This window comes from Cyprinus carpio, chromosome B17, assembly GCF_018340385.1.
Source record: "Cyprinus carpio isolate SPL01 chromosome B17, ASM1834038v1, whole genome shotgun sequence".
Taxonomy (NCBI): domain Eukaryota; kingdom Metazoa; phylum Chordata; class Actinopteri; order Cypriniformes; family Cyprinidae; genus Cyprinus; species Cyprinus carpio.
In genome coordinates this window covers 16,636,511-16,659,078 of record NC_056613.1, presented here as the reverse complement: position 1 = coordinate 16,659,078, position 22,568 = coordinate 16,636,511, and the positions used below count along the sequence as shown (strand labels likewise).

At 36.3% G+C, this 22,568-nt stretch overlaps 1 protein-coding gene across 2 annotated transcripts in view; it reads right to left on the bottom strand.

The window, feature by feature from the left end:
• Window positions 1-22,568, bottom strand: part of adam12b (ADAM metallopeptidase domain 12b) — an 81,250-nt gene that overhangs the window by 53,655 nt on the left and 5,027 nt on the right. For both annotated transcript variants that reach the window (XM_042742552.1, XM_042742553.1), the window contains exons 2-3: window positions 9,044-9,150; window positions 6,541-6,614 (exon numbers count right to left, since the gene is read on the bottom strand). In XM_042742552.1, coding sequence (XP_042598486.1) covers window positions 6,541-6,614; window positions 9,044-9,150 — 181 coding nt within the window. The remainder of the gene's footprint in view (window positions 1-6,540; window positions 6,615-9,043; window positions 9,151-22,568) is intronic.

The following is a 22,568-nucleotide window of genomic DNA, read 5'->3' as shown; positions in this document are numbered from 1 at the left end:
AAATGGTAAATGTATGTAATGTTTTCTCTGATGTTTTGTGCATTTCAAAAGATCTAATCACAGGTGGTCAGTGCTAAGTTTTAGGATTTAAAACATTTTGTGATCACATCAATCTACATTCAATACTTAGACGCTTGTATGAACATCATACTTTGTAGCATAAGTAAATGCACATTTTTGTTTTATCAACAAGCAGCAAACCTCAGTGTTCTGAGGTGCAAGTTCTCAATGCAGCTGCAAACCTTACTCAAAAAGTGCTGTAGCTATCTGCAGGTCTTTACAGCTTCCTGTGAATAACTTCCCTTTGGATACAATACTCAGATCATTGTTTGTCAGCTCTCTCTCCTTCTTTCTGAAACCCCCTTGTTTTTCACTGGAGCGTTTCCTCTATTTTTGCTGTTACCGCAACCGGTCGATGAAAAAGAATCACTTCCTGGTTTGACTGTTGACCTTCAGTGATGAGATCATGGAGCGGTCAGCTGCTAAAGACTCCTGGGAAAACAAAGTGAGGCTGAATAGCTGTGAGACAGAGACCTTTAAAGCTTCAGTGCTCAGTGAGGAGAGAAACTCAAGCTAGATATTCAATAACTGTAAGTTTACAATCTATCATTCTATGCTGCAAATTGCAGATGAATAGTCAAAATCATGTGTTTAAATGCTGAAAATTATTTTAAATAATTCAAATAAATAAATAAATTAGAAAAATATTACGATGACATACATATTTTATAAATAAGAAAAAAAAGACTACAAAACAGATCACAGATGTACACAAACTTTGAGTCAAGACAGTAAGGAGAAAGTTCATAAACAAAAGACTGAGTGCATACAGTGCACAGAACATATATTGGCACAGGATTATTAAAAAATATATCTTCTGGGAAAATCTCAAAAACCTGCAGTTCCTTACTTTCCAAAGTTTAAATGACTTCTGTGAATCGGCTGACTTAGATAAATATGCCAAGGACTCTTCTGAACATTACACTTCATAAAGCCCATATGAAAAATAATCCAGAAAGGCATAATTTACCATATACTTGGCAACGCTCTATTTCACCCTTATGTTTTCAATTCTTTTTTTTCATCTAAGCAGCCTGCTGATGACAAACCAATCCATACAGTGTTTCAAACGAGCTGCGCTTGCTTCATTGAGGGATGGTTAGAACCAAATTACATTAGCATAACTCGCCCTCTGTGTTTCTCTCTTTCCATTTCATTCCCAGCCACCAACTGTGGATAATGCGCTAGCACACACACACACACACACACACACACACACACACACACACACACACACACACACACACACACACTGACAAACAAAAAAGCACTGATGTAAGCTCCTCCTTATAGCTCTTTCTGCTTTCTGCATCTCTGACAGCTGACCCACTTCACAGAGGTCAAAGGCGCCAGAGTTTAGCATGTTCTTAGTTTCTGTGTCTTGCAGGTAAATTACATATTAAATATTTCTACACAGAGGTAAAAAACAAAACATACAAACATGCTTTTGTAAATAATTAGGGAGTGTACAGGGCAAAAGAAGGATAACTGCCTCCAGAAATAGCAGGAGGCAAAGATGCAAGATCGGGAAGAAAAAGATTTTATTTTAATTTTAGTTATTATTCACCATGCAAAATTTATAGCCATGATTCCAGGATATTGTGGTTGCCAGGGTGTCGCCAAATAAGTTTGGTCACTTAGAAAAGTGTTACAAGTTATGTGCTGCAGTTTAAAACAAAGGGTTAGGAATGTGTTTAATTTCATGAGCAATAATTATAGTGATTCTTGCCTTAAAAGCACATTTCTTTTGTTTGTCTGACAACTTAATTTTGGCATAATGAAAATATGAATTGTTTTTACATACTTCTAAAAAACTAGCCTGTTGTCCTGTCATACACTGTCATTAAGAGCTTTGTCAAGGACGTACTGTTATTATGTTCTCTCTCTCTCCCACATTCATGCACTCTACAACCCCTGATTATACTACACACCATGTCATTAATTTTAGCTAGAAGACAGAAGAAATAATTGAAGCCTCTGAGAGGAGTAATTTGTAACAGATGGAAAGTTCACAAGCGAGTCCACAAGTGAATCCATAATTGAATGTGGCACTGTATCATCTCCCAGTTTCCCCCTTTCATTGTTTGCTCCATCTCTCACTCTCAATCTCTCTAACCTTGTGTATTGTTCGACTGTTCTATAGAGCAGCAAACAATCAAGGTAAAAGACAGTCTACCTCCACAAGAATACATATTGTGTGGAATGTTTAATAACAGAAGCCTATATGAAAGACCGTTTAAATTCTACAATACCTCACACCTTCACCTTACAGACACAATAAATACATAAAAACATGAAAACAAATAATAATAGAAATAATGATTACATGTAAAATAAAAAGTAAGTAAATTAAGTCTGATAATGTTGTTTTTCCCTTCCACCAGTGTTTGCTGCTTTGCCTACTGTATTTGTCAGACAAAATTGATCATCATCTTCGACCTATTATCACTTCTAAAATATTATGAAATATATTCATTATCTAGCATTACCTTACAACTCACACGATACCTCATGTAACTTGAAATCTTTGACATTTACTTCATCTTATATAACATTTAATTACATATTTTCTAAAGTTTTTCTAAAGAGAGGTCCACTGTCAAAGACTTTAAAAACAGCTGCTTTAGAAAAACACTTGTTTCTAATTCATCTCTGGCCTGATGTTTAAAGGTCACTTCAGGTGTGTGTATTTTAGTGTGCGATTGTGTCAGGTGTTGAAGGACTCCCTTCTCATTATTCTCACATTCCTACCAAGAAGCATCACATGGCCAGTCTAATAGTCCTCTGGTAATAGTGTGGACTCAGTTCATTAGTTTTACTTCAGCTTGATACCTAACATCGGAGTCAATGATGCCATTCTCACACAAACAAGAACACTCTTCCCTGTCCATTCATGGACACTGAGTCCAAGTTACTATGGAAATGTTAGCAGTCATCAATGTAATGACTTGTTTTGTGAGCTTGGCTAAGCTCCTTCCTGTTTGGCTGAATAAAAGGAAGCGTTTCAATGGCACACGCTCCATCTCTTCCTCCAGTACAGTACCAAACAGTAACAGCTGTTTGTGTCAACCAGAATAAGCTCTAAACCTTCCTACCATATTCCTTCATTCAACGTCCTGTGGACTTTGATCAATTCGGTGTCTGGGATGTTGACTCTAACATCATTATCAAGATTTACAGTCTTGTAAAACCTACAAATGAAAAAAAGTGGCTGACAGCTAACTGAAAGCAGAGATGCTACGAGCTAAATTTTTTCAGCAGCGTGACAGTAGCTCATCAAAATATTGCAGTTTTTCCAGTAACAAGCTATTTTAACAAGCACTACATTGTTGTTTTTTATTTCACTTATTGCTCACGTAGCCTTACAACAGAGTGAACAGCGGCAATAATCAAACGTACTCTCTCAGAAAGTGTGTCTCGCTCTCTCTCAAGTACCGCTGGGAAGTTCAATTAATTTTAGTGAATTAGTTTGTTTCGGACGGTGCATTTCAATGAACCGGCTCCAAAAATGAATTTCATCCTTTCATGTCACACAGTAATAGTTTCCCAGTCACTGTGGAGCATTAATTGTTAAATACTGCTGTTTGGCATTTCATTGATAGAGACATTTGTAAAAAAAATTTATTGATAGGGAACGGTGAAAATCAGGGACTGGGAAAAGACACAAGCCACTCATACATCACATAGAAGCACGTTGGAACGTGGACTGACTGCAAAGCCACCAATTTTATCAGTTGTATTTGGTGTATCTCACTTCAAGCCTTCACTAAGCAGGTGTCCATCCATCCAAAATCCAGAAGAGGTTCACATATTGCACTGCAAACTCACCATCAGGCCATCCAAGATTTTGTTGATTCATCAGATGAGTTTGCTGCTCCAGAGCAGATTTGGAGAAATTTAGCATTAAATCACTCGCTCACCAATGGATCCTCTGAAGTGAATGGGTGCAGTCAGAAAAAAAAGCACAAAACAGTACTTCATACAACTCCACTCAATTAATTAATGTCTTGTAAAGTGAAAAACTGTGTGTTTATAAGAAACAAATCCATCATTAAGGCATTTTAACTTTAAACCATAATTTTAATTACTATCCTTAATGACACATCCTCCAGTGAAAAAGTCCATCCCCTGTTGTCTTCTTACATCAAAATCATATTTGTTTAGAACTGTTTTGGACTGTTTTCACTTGTAAACAGTGCTTGATCTGTGCATATGTCTCTCCTAACTCAGATGAGGCAATGTTTTCACTGGAGAAAGCAATATTATGGATAGAGAACTCATATGAAGTTAAAAATAATGGATTAGTCTAATGGATTTCTTTCTCAAAAACATGCAATTTTTCACTTATTTGACATTAATTAATTGACTGGTGTCATGTGGATTACTTGTGGATTATTGTAAAGTTTTTATCAGCTGTTTGGACTCATTCTGACGGCACCCATTCACTGCAGAGGATCCATTGGTGAGCAAGTGATGTAATGCTAAATATTGTTTTGACGAAGAAAAAAACCATCTACATCTTGGATGGCCTGAGGGTGTATCGGGTGTATAATGTACCAAGTTATGTTTTATAACTTGTAGTACAACTTTTTAAACTTCTTTTTAATTTTGAGTAGCTTGCCATAGCTTAAAGTTGATTTCCCAGTCATGCTAAATGATCTTGTTTAAGGAGGCCTGAAAACATCATACACATGCTCTCACTGTGTCTGGCTTTTTGTTACAGACTTTATGGTAAGTGTTTTCACTCAGTCTTGAGAGGAACATGGCCCTTAAGAGAATTCAGTAAATTAAGTGGAGCAAAGCTGCAACTTCACTGGGCAGCTGCTGATTAGAGTCTATCAGCGTTACAGCGTTCTCTTCAAGTCTCTGACAGTCAGCTCTGAAGCCTCAGTCGCCATCGCACACAGCCCTAAGCCATTTATTTTAGAAATCCTTTGGATGAGCAATCAAAGGTGGCAGTGCTTTCCTGTTCCTTATGAGTTAAACAGAGTTCAAGGCTGTTGTTTGGTCTGTATTATATAGCTGATATGTGCTTAGAGAATACAGGGAGGAGAAATCCATAGAGTAAAACAACAATGATTATCAAATGAATTAATCAGAAATGAGTTCAGGATGAGGTTAGATGAAATTCAGAGAAAGATGGGAACTATTAAAGCTCTTTTATCAAATACATTGTCAAAGCAGTTAGAGTGAATAAATTAGATCCTCTGTTTTATTGTGGCTTGAAAAGATACACGCTAGCTGTTTTATTTGTCGAGGACTTGCCACTTGTTCATCTGTCATTAATATGCAGGGAATCACTTTGCATGTGTAGGAAAGCTTTCAAGATCTGACACTTCTTTGTAAAAAGGCTCATATTAAACACTGTGGAGTTGCCCTGGATTTCAAAAACAATCAAAGTGTCTTGATTGTTATGATTACTGTGATGATGTGCACACAAAGCTTCATGGTCCTTCTAGAGAAATGAGTGTCTGTCCTCTGGGCTGGGCTTTTATATATCTGGATGAGTGAAGTTTTTTGTTGTTGTTGTGTTTTTGCTGTGGGAAAGAGTTGAACTCAGCTTAATGTACAGAGAAGTTCAGTGTGTATCAGATGTCCCTGGAGTTTCATTGTTGGCTCGTCGGCTCTTTTTTTCTGTCTGTCTGTCTGTCTGTCTGTCTCTATTTCTCTGTTCTTTCCCATACAGAAATGTAATATATAAAATATACTGCCTTATATTAGTGCCACATATGTTATCTGTTAAGCAATATCCTCTAGGTATATGAAGATATTTTATAGCATATTTAAAATATCCACAGTAAAATTTGTAAATGTATACATATGTGAAAAATATCTACTATATATGCATAAGTATATATAAATCCATTTAAGAACATAGTTTAATTCTGAATAGTGCATAACCTTGGTAAAAGTCACAGAGACAGAAAACCCCAGACATTTATGTTTTCAGCTGCTTAATGTTTTAACTGTTGAGTTTCACTTTGCTTGAGTGCCCCTTACCACATTAGCCATTTACTGCATTAGCCCATTTTTTATGTATTGCAATATTAAATATATTTTTTTATCCACATAAGGAAGTCTTACATCATGGTGACATTAATTGTGTGCGTGTTGGTCAGTAATGCTAAAAACCTGTGCCTCCTGCTCTTTTCCATGCTGTTCCAATGAATATGAACTGGCACTTTTAAGCTTCACAAAAGGACACAAAAGTACCATGAAAGTATCATGAAAGTGATTTATACGACTTATGCACTATTTTCACATTCTTCTAAGTGATGTAAATGATGTAAGTAAATGATGACAGAATTTTCATTTTTGGGTGAACTATCCCTTTAAGTTACTTTAATGTGTTTTGTTTTGTTGAGACAGGATGATTCAGTGATCCTGCTAGAGCTAGATCATGTGGTTTTGTAAAAACTCTGTGTGTCTGATCAAGTGTGTGGAGATTTGAGAGTCAGGAGTGTTTTGAGAGACACTTACTGGTTCTTTTCCACAGATAAAATCAGCTGTTGTCCTTCTGCTTGGATCAGGATGTGCAGCGAAGCAGGAGGCGTCTAAATAAATGAAAAACAAAACAATCACTTCATGTCCTGTTTTCCTATTTCAACCAATTTTCTCTGAACCCTGCACCTTCCCCACTGAAACACAAACACATACACATACAGTACACACAGCCTTCACACCTTTGAAAGACTCAGGATTTGATCCAGCACACCAGACAGAGCCATAGAGCCAAAAGGAAGCCTTCCAACTGTCATTTTACACATAATAATGTGTCAAGCACTCTGCACAGTGCCAAGTCTGATGTGTTTATGTACAGACACTGCATCTTTATTCGCTCGACTCATTCAAAGACATGGGGAATATGAACTGAACTGTGCATACAAATATTATTTAAACAAACTGCTTCACGAGAAATAACAAAAAAACGGCTTGCAGCAAGGCCAGAAATGTTGAAGTGAGTGGATCTTGGTGAATCGGGTTGGACCTCTATGTTGTACCCGTTCACAATGTTCTTTCAATGTGAATGTTTTATATTTCTTTTGTTTGCCTAGACAATGTACTGTATGCTGCTTTTTCACAACCTAATGTTCAGCTGCACAGTAAAGTTGCAAATTTGGGGTATTTTCTCACGTTTTTTCATTTTTTATGTTTAAATATGTGTTACTTAAATGTTTTACTGTACGCTGATAGTTGAATTTAGTACTACATTATTATTTTGATTTTTATCTTAATTTGAAATTACTTAAAGTATTTTTGTGGTTTTGTCCTTGTAAATTAAACTATTTTCATAGTGAAAATAAATAAATAAATAAATTGTAATTTTAGTGAAGTTCTATACAATAAAATTATTATACTTTATGAAATACACTTGATTTTTATTTTACAGTAGAACATTATTATTGCAATATATTTCTTATTTTGTGTAATATTTTAATGAATAACTCTTATTATTTTACAGTCAAATTGAATGGGTCGAACAGTGGAAATGTGGCCTAAAAAAACTCAAGTTGTTCATGGTCACTGAAAGATGTTTGTTTACCCATGTGTGAACACAAACTTTTCCAGTTTTTCTCAAATTGTTTGGGAAAAAAAATAAAAAATTCTTCTGAGTAAAAAGTTTTTTCTCTCTAAAGATCTCAAACATTCTAGAACGGCTCACTATTTCCAAATACAGCTTTTCACATAATCTGGCGAAAATTCATGAATTTTGCATAATGCAGTATATAGCACAGAAAATATTGCAATGTCCTTTTTTCCAATATTGTGCAGCCCTAATACACACAGTACATTTTAAGCAAGGGTTCGAGGTATTTCTGTTTCTTTGAAGACACCATGAAATCAAAATTGACAATTCTTGTTGTTGTTTTTTTTATGGAATGCTGTGGTGTTTATTAGGCCTTAGAAATTTGTGTCCCAAAAAAGGCTTTATAGGGTTCAAAAAATTAATGTTTGCAAATGGATCCTGAAATATTTCTGAACAACTGTTCAACTTTCCCTTTATTATAACAGAATGACCATCTACTTTTCCTTGTTAAACAGCTGATAGAGCATATCTTCCTCCCTTACTTCAGCTGGAGTGATATGGCTTTGGGCCATCAGTCAGGCCACTCGTGGTGCAGACCGACAGGTCCTTCATTCAGAGAGGAATTTCCTGCCTGAAATACGCTACCCTCACCACAACCTCAATCTCCACCTGCAAATGTTTAATCAAAATCACTTTGGAAAGCAAAGCAAAGCCAACCTTTCCCTAGCACTGCATTTTCACGATATACAAAACTTTTTCCTAACAATGCATTAAAGACATTCCCAACATTTCAGACAGGTATGAAAAGCTCTGGGTGTCAAGTTTCCGCTGCCTAAGCCTCTGAGCACACATGAATTCACAGCAAAATGGGCAGTGAAATGGCCTCTAAGTGACATGTGCCAGACATAGACATTGCTCTGAGCTACGGAAGACGTTTGACTGTAATATTCACTGGAGCTCGAGTAACTCAGTGCGGGGACTGGAATCAATTAAGCCTTAATGACGAAGGCCCCGTGACTTTTTGCGACAATGTCGCCACGGCTTCAGGCAGTTAATCTAATCTAATGTACTCCAAAACAGTTTTCAGGATTCATCACCTCATCACTCAGCCTCTGTGCCTCTGGTGGCATTTGGCAGTCAGGCCTTTTACTTATTTTCACAAATGACCCTTTTAGAGCTAAAAGGCCGTGGCTCAATAATGATACTGACTATGCGAGTCATACATTGTGAACTAATTTGTACCGTAGTCTAATGTTATACCATTTCGAACTGAAGTGAACTTGCACTGGACTCAATATATTATCCATCTGAAAAGAGTGTACACAACTCAGTGCTATTCAAAAGCAAAAATAACATAAATACAAGACATCATGATGGAAGGGAAAATGACTTTCTAGAGGTTTAGGAAAATATGTGAAAAATGGTGCAGCAACAATATACAGTGTTCTTTCTTACCCTGGAGTTGAGCCAGCTGATTGGTCGCTGCTCTTTTCCTTCCAACAGTAGCGGTACCATGGTGTGGTAGTGTTCCAGTTTGTTGAGCAAACTTTTTAGTTGCCTCCCTGCAACAAGCAACAGAAAAAGTTCCCATTAGTGTTGCAGTGGGTACCAGAGACACAATATGTGATGCAGCTGAGCTCTTGTGTGTGTGTGTGTGTATTGGAGGCAAGAAGTTCAAATGACCAACAGTTAAAAGTGGAATTGTAAGCTGAAGACAGCAGTAAGTAAGCAGTGCTGCTGTAAATTAGGACCACCATAATGCAGAGATAAAGGCCATTAACTCAATAGAATTTGTAGTCCTAAAACTTGGAAGAGAAGCAGTATTTAAGTTATGGGTTCCCTCTGGATTTCTAATGGGATTTTAGGATGCTGGCTTTTAGTTAATGTATAAAATAAAGTTTAAAGATGCACTACACAGGTTTTTTTGGGTAAAAATAAACAAAATTCCATTATTGAGTATTCCATTGTTGTCTTATCCCAAATCACTATTGAATTTCACAAGTAATTACAATGAAACTGCAACTAACACAGTGAATTAAAAGTGAACTTTTGAAGTAGAAAAAAGCAGCCTTTGTTCCAGAAGTGTTTTTCCCACAGGGATTTAAAAACATCTTCTCTAAAATGTTACAAGCCGTGAACCAAACCAACCAGCTGCAAACACAATATTACAATCTTTGATTTGGAGCAAAAATTAAAAAATCAGACAAAAAGACAAAGGTATAAGAATCATTGGTTATACAGTATAGCTTTTCACCAGGAATTCTTCTGTTAAATATGATTATTTAAAAAATAAGCTGAGATAATTCAGACTGATGGCTTCACAGTAGGTCTGTATTTACTACTAAGTCATAGTTAAAAAATCAATTACTCCATGGAGAAAATAAAGGGTATTTTTACTTCAAGAACTCTGATATGTTGGCAGATATGGTACTTGCTATCATGCAACATAACGTCACCTGAAGAGACAATATACAGTAAATGACAGTCTTCCCACAAAACAATACATTTTGAAACTATCTGCATGCTTTTAAAAGGTAAGCTGCTAACAAGTTGCTGCATATAGTATGGATCACAATGTTTGTATATTACATCAAGCACACCCTTGTTGAGCACACAGAAAGTATTTCCACTATTTTCAAATATTAATAGTAGCTTATGTATTCAACAACTGAAAGATATTTCTGTATAAAGAAAAAGGAGGTGAGTTGACTGCTGTCTTCCATTCAACTCAGAATGTCAGACTTTTGACAAACATACTTGGAAATGTGCAACAGAACAGCACTTGATGTTGGAAATTTCATAAGGAAACACTGATATGTAGATGATGTAACGTGAACATGGCAGCACCCTGGGAGAGATGGTTGATGAAATATATTCACTTTTATGTGCATACAATGATGAATCAAAGTAATGCTTGATAAATTAGCATTCCAGGTTGGCCTACAATTTGACATAATGACTGAAACCTTTTTCATAGAGTATGAAAAAGTGTGCAGTGCATTAATAAATATGCTGAGAGCATGTCATAATTTGACATCAAAATTTTTTAAGTACAATGGTGTTCAAAAGTTTGAGGCCACTGATGAACATGTCCCTGTTTTGTTCTTTTATATTACAAAATTTCATTCTTTTTCTCAAACTGGCATGTAATGAGAAGAATGATAAACTTGACTTGACTTGCTTCTGTGTTTCTTGAGTGTAGCTGCGTCATCAGTCTAAATCAAAAGACTTCTCTCTTTTCTCTCCCCTCAGTGAAAGCATCATGCCCCCACTAGGGCCAAAGCGTTCCATCCTCAGCTGAACCTCAACACTACGGCATCCATTATGAATGAGGGCGACAGACATGGAGAGAGAGCAAGAAACGAAGAGGAGGTGTAAGAAAAAGAGAGAGACATGCACAATAGAGCAGTGTAGAGAAGAGCAGCCTTAAGAGCGGCTGAAGCAGCGGAGTAACAGCACAACATGTTTTTTTCATCTCTCTTAAGGCTGTAAGCCCTCCCTTCTTTCTTTCTCTTCCTTACTGCAACTTACATACAAACACATATGAACACCTGTCATATTTTATCCCAAAAAGTGTTAATATATTCTACATTTGTTATTTTTATAATTTAGGCATGCAAATTATAAACAAATAGACAAAAAAAAAATCTGACCATGCCCCCGGTGCTTATTTAAAAAAAATATATATTTTATCATATTTAAAGATATGCAGTATCTTATATTGTAATAATATATACTATTGTCCTGTAAAAAATAAAAAGTGGTATTTAATAATCATGACAATAATTAATAATATATAATATTAAATATTAAAATAATTGTTATTATTAAAGTACCTGCCAGAAGTTTGGAAACATTACAATTATTAATTTAATAAATAGTATTTTTTTAACAAACACATAGTTAAAACAGCAATATTGTGAAATATTATTACAAATAAAAAAAGTTGTACATTTTTAATATATTATAAAATGTAATTTATTCCTGTGATCCAAAGCAGAATTGTCTGCATCATTACAGTCACATGACCTTTCAGAAATCATTACAATTTGATTTGATGCTCAAAAATAAAACAGCTTCTTCATATTTTGTGTGAAATTGGTGATACATTTTATTTTTCAGGATTCATTGATAAATAGAAATAAAAAAACAGCATTTATTAGCATTTACATTATATTTACATTTAATTATTTAGCAGACGCATTAGCATTTATCAAATATATTTATTACATTTATCATTCATCACTTTAACGTGTAAGATTAATAAAATTATGAATTTCTCTCTCTTTTTTAAATCTAACCACAAAAGTTTGAGTGGTATCACTGTTTCCACAAAAATGTTAGGCATCAAAAAGAGTTCTTAACACTGATAATAATAAATAGTAAATGTTACTTGAACAACAAATCGGCATATTAGAATGATTTCTGAAGGATCGTGAAACTGAAGTAACAGCTTCTGAAAATTTTGCTTTGCCATAACAGGAATAAATTACATTTGAAAACAATTTGAAATTGAAAACAGTTGTTTTAAATTCAAATTTAAAGTTTTTATTGTATTTTTGAACAAATAAATGCAGCTTCTTTCAAAAACACTAATAATCATCAATTCAATTCCATTCTATTCTTTGATGTAGATTGGGCAACCATATAAATGCATGAAAATGGTAATTAATCAGTACAGTTGTGTCAATGAATTAAATCCAGTGTATTACATTCCAGTACCACAACTATACTGTAGTACCTTTTTAAGGTCAGAACAAAGATACTGAACCTCAAATCCTAGAACAAAACTATATGATCACTACACAATTGCAGTCAGACATTACAGGAACCAAACAGGCCCTGAAAACACATACTTAGTGCACTAGTATGCCATAAATAGAGAACATATATAGTCAGTGAGAATCTTGTCAGCTCATAATAACACATATTCGGTCTGCAGGGCACACTGGGCTTATAGCTTTCCGCTGCTGGTTTGTCAGACACCCATTATTACCCACGATTCAGCATTCTGAGGGAGACAGGAAGTGGCACAGCACTCTGGAAACGTCTTTTCTCCCCACTGGGAAGCTATCACTCATGTTTCAATATGTGTTTGTGCACTTCCTGTCATTTTGGATATAATTTATAGCACACAGGCACAAATATGCACAAACCCCCACACTTCCTTTACCCAGACCCAATTTCCTGTCTGTCATTATCATTCAACCTATCCTCTCCTTCTGCTCTTTTTGTCCAAGAAGGATTCAATTCAGGAAGAGGCTTTGCACACTAGAAAAAAGCTGACATTTGTGTGTAAACGGGAAATGAGTAATGAAATTAAATTGAAAGACATTGTCATGATTTAATGTCCACAGTAAATAAACTTACACATGGATAGATAATATACAGTAAGTTATTTTACATCAAATCCTTATCTATCTATCTATGAGGGTCCATACAAGCCATAATTCATTCTGGCACTCTCACACACTTATATTCTCCTTTTAAATACACATTTTTTTGCTCTCATAGTCACACATTTTAATGCACACATTCATACATTTTTGCTCTCAGTCACATATTTTAGCACACAAATTCATAAATTTTTGCTTTCATAGTCACATATTTTAACACACACATTCTTACATTTTTGCTTTCATAGTCAGCGTACTGTATGGGCGTGATGCAGCTGACACAGAACAGCATACGTCCAGCGGATATTCTCCAATATGAATCCTATAAATTCGTTATTTTTTTTCTTTTGTGCACAAAAAGTATTCTCGTAGCTTCGTATAATGGATTATGTTACAGATCTCCTTGCTATGTTTCTGGACTTTGGAACATTTCAGTTGCGTTGCTGTCTATGCAGGGTCAGACAGCTCTCAGATTCCATCAAAAATATCTTAATTTGTGTTCCGAAGATGAATGAAGGTCTTACTGGTTTGAAACAACATGAGGGTTAGTAATTAATGACATAATTTTTGGGTGAACTAACCCTTTAATAGTTTATCTCTCTCTCTCTCTTTCTCTATACAGACTATAAAAAAACATACCAACACCTCTCGTCATAATGCAACACAGTCACACACCATATCAGCAAAACTACCAGAGTTCAAGGCATTTTATTATCACCAGTATTCACACACCATCCAATCCGTAAATAACAATATGTTTTTGTACACAGTGTCTAGCTTTGGCATAACTCTCCCTGCATCTAAATAGAGTGCAACAGTGGGGTTCTGGAAGTAAATATACCATTCACTTTCTCCACACAAACTGGTTTCTACAAATAGTGTATAACTTTTTTATAGTCTTCTTACAATTTATAGACTTCCTACAACTTATAGACTATATCAAAATTTTAATATTTTTCAATAAACATCAAATATTTTTTTTTTATAACTGTAATAAATATTGTTTTATATAATAGTTTTATATTAAATATAATTATTTTTATATTGCATAATTGTTTTTGTTTTTTATTCCATCACTTGCAGTGCATTATGATCTGCTTAATTCATTGTTGAACTTGTCTAGCTTTGCTTTTCTCCAATGTTCAAAAATTGTCATTGATCTTGAGGTTGTTTGGTTTAGTTTATAGCTTTTTTAGAATCCCCATGGAGGAAATTAACAGGAAAAATGCTTCCTGAACCAAGACTGCTGAAGAAGTGGGCGGTCATTGTTTCACTCTACTGTATATGTGTAAATCCCTGATGCACAGTATGGAGACAGAGTACTTTTTCTGCCTAAATTCTGAAATGTGCAAACAGTTGACATTTTGATATTCTATAAGATCATAAAATTCGTATAAAATACTCGGTTGTCCTAACAGTGTGTAACTTTAGCATTTGTATGGAATGTGGCTGTGTGTACCTCCTGCTTGCTTTTTCTTCTTTTTTTCTCCTTCCCTTCACGTCCATGTCACATTTAAGCTATTTGAAGACCTGATGACTTGACCAGATTTATTAGTCTAGTGTCTACGTGAAACCCCAGAGAATGTGTGTGTGCATATGCGCATGTGCGTATGGATATGCTTTACTGAACATAATGAAATTCCATTGAGGCTTCTAACTAAATACATCACTGATAGCAGCAGGCCAAACAATTCACCAGTACAGCAACTAATGAAGCCTGAATGCTTTATAGATATTCTGTTGGATATGTTTGGTGGCAAATAGAGGAAATAAAGCAAAGATCTGAGGTATAATAATAATTAAAAAAAAAAAAAAAGACATACCATGAATGCATAAACTAGATGCTGCTGCTCAGTAATTATTGGTTTAACATATTTAGCTATAATCCCTTTATTGATACAAAGCCCAGTTTATTTTTTTAAACAGACCACATAGGAAAAGTCCAAGATGTTTAGAAGCATTTATGTGGGAATTTTAATTACATGTGTGAGAACCGCTGCACATGTTTGCAATGGTGTAAATTAATCCAACGTGAGAGACTTTTACTGTAAACTTTATGTCTAAAAAAAGCTTTCTATGAAATTCTCAGAAATTGACAGGCATGATTATTCACACGTTTCACTCAGATTTTACATCCATGTATTTGATCACAGAGGAGTGGCAATGCCACATTTAAAAATAAATAAATAAAAAGTTTTTTAAAAGTTTACTTTTTCAACTAGACATTTAAAGGGATAGTTAACCCCAAAATGAAAATTACACCATGATTTACTCACCCTTAAGGCATCCTAGGTGTATATGACTTTCTTCTTTCAGACGAAAACAATCAGAGTTATATTTAAAAAATGCCATGGCTCTTCAAAGCTTTACAATGGCAGTGAATGGCTGTTGATATTCAATCGTCCAATAGAAGTCCAATAAAGTGCATCCATCCATCATAAAAAGTGCTCCACATGGCTCCGGGGGACTAATAAAGGCCTCTTGAAGAATTAATGCGTTTGTGTGAGAAAAATATCCATGTTTAAAACTTTATAAACCATAATCTCTAGCTCTCGCTAACTGTTGTACACATGAGAGAGTGGCGTTTCGGAGGATGATGTATAGGACGATTGTTTTCATCTGAAAGAATAAAGTCTTATACACATAAGATGACTTGAGGGTAAGTACATCATGGGGTAATTTTCATTTTTGGGTGAAAAATCTAGGGCTGCCACAGCGCTTTTGTGAAATAATGAAAGCAAACAGGATGCGCTTTCTGCCATCTCGGTCTCTGTGAACTTGAGCGCAAAACTCAGAGAGAGTCAGGACCTCGGTTTAACATTTCATCCAAAGGATTGTGATTTTTACAGTATAGTGTCCCCGACACTATACTGGGGTGTTAGGACCCACACAGACAGCAGGGTGAGCACCCCCTGCTGGCCTCACTAACACCTCTTCCAGCAGCAACCTAGTTTTCTCAGGAGGTGTCCCATCCAGGTACTGACCAGGCTCAGCCATGCTTAGCTTCAGTGGGCAACCAGTCTTGGGCTACAGAGTGATATGGCTGCAGATCAATGCAAATGAACCAATTCAAATGGAAAACAAATATTATCAGATTACGTTATCCATATGAAACATGTATACACGCGCCTCCATACTGCGGAGATGAGTCAATGTCGCCGACTTCATCTCTTTAACTGAAAACCAAGAAAGCACAGTTTATCAATACATTATTAAAATGTTAATGCAGCCTCCTTACTGTTTTTCCCTGACACCTTTATAATCATTAGCTTCTGCGGTGCACTGTGGCAAGCTTTATGTGTGTGTTTGAGAGCTTAGGCTATGTAAGCAATTAAAGGCTTATTATAATGCTTTAAATTGTTTATTAATATATGTGCGATTATTCGACTAATGCTTCTAAAGAACAACTACTAGTCGACCAGAAAAATCCTTAGTCGAGGAGAGCCCTAGAAAAATCCATCCATCCAAAAATCCATAATAACATTTCTACAAAAAGTACTTGCTACTTACTTTGTCAAGCCTGTGTAAAGCACAAGTTATGACCAAACTTATTTCAGTATTGTGAAATATTTCTGAGAAAAGAATTTGATTTCAATTTTGAATTTTGATTTCATGTAGACTGTAAGTATAAAATGTGGAAGTGCTGATTTGACATACTCCATCACTGTGCTCAAAATATATTTAAAGTGAGAGGGTTTAACAGTCAAACACACTGTCAAACATACTGGATAGAGCTTAAAAAGCTAAAAGCTTAGTCCAACCTTATTATGAATTATTAGGGGTAAGCACACTTGGGCTCTGAGGATCATGTTACTTCCAGTTATTGACTTATTTTGAGTCAGACCAGACCATAACTCTGATCTGTCAACTTGAGACTCATTCTGACCAATTAATCACTGAATCAGTAAGTCATTAACTGCAGCAATTGGCTACATTCACATTTACATAATATTTATTACATTTGTGTGGAACAGTTTAACTGTTTCATCGGAAACAATTCATTGAAAAATATTTTTTTTAACTTGAATTGTCTCATTGGAAACAATTCACATTCAAAATAATTATTTGTTCATGAAAAGGACATCAGAGCATGGCTGTATCCGAAATTGCACTTCCTAGTAGTAGTTGGCGAAAAATAGTATGTGAAAAGATGAGTATGGCTGAATTCACAGTTCATAATAATGTAGGTGAAAAGTACCCGAATGTCTTTCTACTTCCAGTGAGGTTCTGAAGTGTGTGTATTATGGACACTTTACTATGCCGTAGGAGAGGAGTTGTGAATGGCAGTGAAGTGACGGAACTGATGCTGACAGGTCACATGAAAATGACAACATGACCATTATAGTACATCCATATTTCATTCATATTCAAGCACCTACTCAAAGAGTATGCAATTTCACCAAAATAATTGGTTCAAAAGAATAATCTGTTCATGAACTAAACATCAAAGTGTGTCTCTGTTGTGCTCAGCCGAATCATAGAAAATAATCAGTTTAAAATAATCTTTGTTCGTACACTGAACATCAGAGTAGTGTCAGTTTTTCACTTCAAAACATTTTCTGAAATGTAGTGGAGTAAAAAGTAAGATGTTATTCTTTAAAAAGAAGAAGTAAAAGTTTCACAAAATGAAAATGATACTTCGATAAAGTACTAAAGTTTGTTACCGCCAAACCAGCACAAGTGCATGTTAAGCATGTTTTAATGAACATGTTGACCAAATGCTCTCACTTGCTTATAAATGTTTCCTTATAAAAAACCATAAGTTATGCAAATAACAATATTTGCATAATTCCTTTAGCGAAACCAATCACTTAAAGAATACACCGTGATCAGCAGGCAGAGTTCAGTCTTACTAAATTGCTTTACAGCTCACGGAAACCTCTCACCAGTCACTTCCAACGTATCTCAAATTCAGAATCAGTAATGAGGACTTTCTTCCACCACTAGGCAGACAAGTTAATGATAAGTTTCTTGTTTGCAGCGTCTTCAGGTTTCTGAGTAGATGAGTTGAATACATTAATTCTCTCCTAACAGCCTAAAAAAGCACCGTCAGCACTCTGAGAGTCAGCTGCTCAAACGAGACAAGAGGTGAGAGATTGGGGAGGAAAGCACGATAGTGAGTGAGAGAACTGGAGATTAGGAGTGTGTGTGTCAGATAGAGAGGGTGAGTGTGTTGGTAAATGGCTAATGCGGGTGTGATGGTGTGAATGAAGAGAGATTACTGACTGAGAGAATCTATAGACTTTATGACCTTGCTATAATAATCTCTGTCTCTGGCTCTGTCTGTCATTCTCTCACTCTGAGCTCGAGCTCTCACTCTTATCGATGCGTAGCTACAGATTATGATTTTGAGGCTCTCTGGCGGGGAAAGAAATGAGAGTTTAGAAGATCGACATCTTAAATGGTTGAGGCTAACTATGAGTGGCATCTTATGGTATTAGCCTCTTCAAACTGTGGCCCTTAGGTTAAGGATTTCTGCTGTTCATCTTTCTCTTCAAAAACATATTTATCCTGGGGGACGTATATAAATCTGAAAAACACTATTTTTTATTTTAATAAATTAATACACTCCTGGATTCATAGACACATTTGACTTTGTACTTGTAATATAACATTTTCATTTAAAAAAAAATGCAAGAAAGTAGGAAAAGTGATCTCAGATAAGCAATAGACAGACAGAAAAATAGATTCATTAATCACAAATCATTTAAATAAATAAATAAATAAATATGGATGGTCATAGGTTAAATAAACAAATGATTTATGAATTCATTTATTTTAAGGGTTGTAAATATCTGTCCTCCTCATAACCAAAATGTGTTTTTGACATATTAAATCCGTTTTTTCTTTCAAAAGTCTATCTCAAAAGACTCTTACAGACATGCACAAATATAAATAAATATTCTGTTACATCAGGTATTAAAAACACAATGTCTGCATGCGTCATAAGTATGTCAAGCGATTAATCTCATCCAAAATAAAAAAAATTATTTACATAATATATCTGTGTGTACTGTTACTGTGCATATTTATTATGTATATATAAATACATACATATACAGTATATATTTAGAAAATGTTTACATGTATTTACATGTATATACTTATATTAATATAATTTATATTATATATATAAATATATTTAATATATAAATGTAAAATATTTTTCTTAAATATATACATGCATGGGTGTGTATTCATATATACATAATAAATATACACAGTACAAACACATATACTATCCTTTTATTTTGGATGCGATTAATCACGATTAATCTTTTGACAGAACTAGTCATTAGTAATCAAAATATGACCAAATTCTGGACCATAAAGCAATATTCATGTTCACTTGTTAATTAATTCAGTTAGTCACTACTTACATTTGGAGAATGAACACAAAAACTGCTGCATGCTTTACATTTGGCCTGCATATAAACAAATCCTCATATGTTCTTCACATTTAATGAAGAATCAAATAGACTACAATGTAAAATATATTTTGTGTCAACTAAATATACATCTCTAAACGCAGTTTTACACAAATGCAACACATTCACAAACACACATACATAAACCAAAATTTTGAAGACAGCTTAGATGTCTAATTTGTGCGACATTTAGACATGTTTGCACACTTAGAGAAAACGACACACACAATGACAAGGAAAGACTAATGAGAGCAGAGAGCTTAGACCTGTACCACCTGAATGCACAAACTGATCCCTATTGTCTGAGCCAGAATCAATAACTGGGCGTTTCTGCCAATCAGTGAATGAGACTGTGTTTGTGTGTGTGTGTGATGTTGAACTTTGGATCAATGCAGAGAACAACAGGGGTCTGTTCAACATGTCAAAACTGTTTCAGAAACAGTGAAAGTGGTCTCAGCTCCTTATATTTAAAAAATTTAGATGCATCTGCCTTACATTAATCTAGAGATATTTGATCATCCTGTACATTTGGATGATTGGCTTATGTGTGTTAGTGTGTGTCACTCTCCAGGAGGTAAAACCATACCCCTCCCATAGAGAATGTATTGGTCACGGAGGCCAAAGCCACAGTGAGGTGATTCACATGACTGGGACAGACCTGAATCTTTTTAAAAAGAAACACACAAACACACACATGGTCCAGCTCATGAGGGTGCGGTAAAACTGTGTCAAAGTTTGTTGATCACTTCACCCCACCCTTCAATAAAAAGCATTATCCAAAACACTCTACAAGAGTGTCTCCAGCTATCTCTTTCTCACATGAAAACCAAACACACACAGGAAGGGAACTGTAGCTTTCAGTGGAAATTCCCACCAAAATTCACCACTATTTTATCAATACGTTCCTCTTTCTCTGTCAGGATTTACTAGGGCTGGTCACACTACACTTTTCGTTCCATTGACTTCCATTCATACAAATGTAAATGCAGGAGACAGGAAACCCAAGCTTATGTGAATTTCACTGGGTTCGACTGTATATTTTTACATTTCCATCATATTATATGTTGAATTATAAAAAAAGATGTCACAGAGTGTGACATCATATTATGACCATTGGTGTTGTCCATTGAAATGTGGCAAGGTTAAAGTCTAAGTGTGACTGCGGCTTGATAATGAATTGTGCCCACTGACATTGCCAATTACTTCCATATGCTGTCTTGTTTTAGCTTCTGATTCCAGGAATGGATTATGAAAATCATACATAATTATGAAAACAGCACAAATGTGCCTCAAAAAAACTAAATGCAATTTTGCATATATGTTATAAAACGCTGTGGTGTGGAGGATGTGGCAGATTACTATAATCTGGTATACTTTCTGGTATTGAATGCAACATAACTTAATGACAACATGACAAATATAGTATGACCAGATTGCATTCATTCTAAATGGTTGCAAAGTAAGTGCTTATTCAAAAGAAGTACCTACTTAGAGAGTATACACATTTAGACACAGCCAGTCACTTGTATTGTTTCTAAATGAATGTCAATTTGAATGAAATTGCTTGCTAAAGTCACACACCCTTTCGACTACAGGTGTCTGCATATGTGCCTAATTATAAATCAAAAACATATGCAAACATCTCTTTTAAGAGGTTTTTGCACTGAAATATCATGTGCAACAAATTTACTGAATTTATCCCACATAGTCTGGCAATACAAAGCAACTTTAAGTTATTAGTAGCCATTCAAATCAGACACAGAATTCAAATATTTGAGATCATGATTAGAATCGGGAATTCTGGATCAGAAACTCCACAAACTCCACCAGATAATAAAGTTCCTCTTCGTGAACTGGAGCTGCGCCGAAATGCTATGGGAATGCCTTTAGCGTGTATAATCAGTCCAATGGATGGGCAAAGACGTCACGGGCGGGGTCTACGCAACCTCTACGCCAGAGCTTGCCTTTCTTCCCTGACCTCCACACTGAGGTGTCGAAGTCGTGGGCGAGACCCTTCTCAGCCCATATCTTCAGTCCCACCTCCAGTCATTATGCCAATGTGGCGGGGCTGAGTGATCATGGTTACAGGTTGAACAGACGAGCTATCTGTCCCCCGGCGCGGCATCGTCCATGAAGGCTACGGCGTTGCACTCCAAGCCACTGCGGACCACCTCAGTGCTGGTGGGCAAGGGGTACATGGCAGCAGGTCAGGCTGGCACTTGCTTGAACACCATGGCAGTGTTGCAGGCCAACCTAGACAATCTGCTGAAAGAGCTGGATGAGGGCAGGGAGATTAAGTCTGAGGACATCACCGAGCTCAGACGAACCACTGATCTGTCTTTCCGTGCCACAAAATAGACCGCCCGCACCATCGGCAGGTCTATGGCAGCACTGGTGACGGTGGAGAGGCACCTGTGGTTGACCCTGTCCAATATGAAGGAGAAGGACAGGGTCTTCCTCATGGATGGCGACGCCATCAATTCCATCGTCAACAAGGACCAGGAGGCTTGTAAACAAGCAATGTAAATTTCAGCGGTTCCTCCCTCGCTGCTCTCTAGCGTTTCACCAGCTCCTCATACAGGGAGGCACAAAAACAGAGTGTCACCTCCCGTGCTCCCCCACTCTAGGCCGGGGTCTTCTAAGGCGAAGCCAGATCTGCGGACCATTCTGCGGCCCATTCTTCTGTCAAAGAAGACCTTGGTCAAGAAGTCTTGATGCTTGTGGCTCAGGACTTCTGAGGGCAGGTCCCTCTGAGGGAAGAGTGGTGTACAACTCATCATACAGTGCACGTCTCTCCTCACTACCCTCAGGAGATCGATCTGCCAACCCTGCCACCCACGGTGCTTCAGGGTGCAGCAGTCTCTGGCGAGCACTTTTCTCAGTTTCCACCCGCAAATGTAGCGGTACTGGGAGGCTCGCTACCTCTTCTGAGGTATCTAGAGCAATTAGTTGGGCCGTCTTCTGCCGGTCTACCGCTTCAGGGCACCGTGCTAGCCACACTGATTACAACAGAGGTCAGTCTCAAGGGACTGATTCCCTTAGTAGACATCGAGGTGGTCCCTCCTCTCGACAGAGAGTCCGTGTTCTACAGCCAGTACTTCATCGTTCCAAAGAAGGATGGAGGGTTGCGCCCCATTTTATATCTGCGTCAACTGA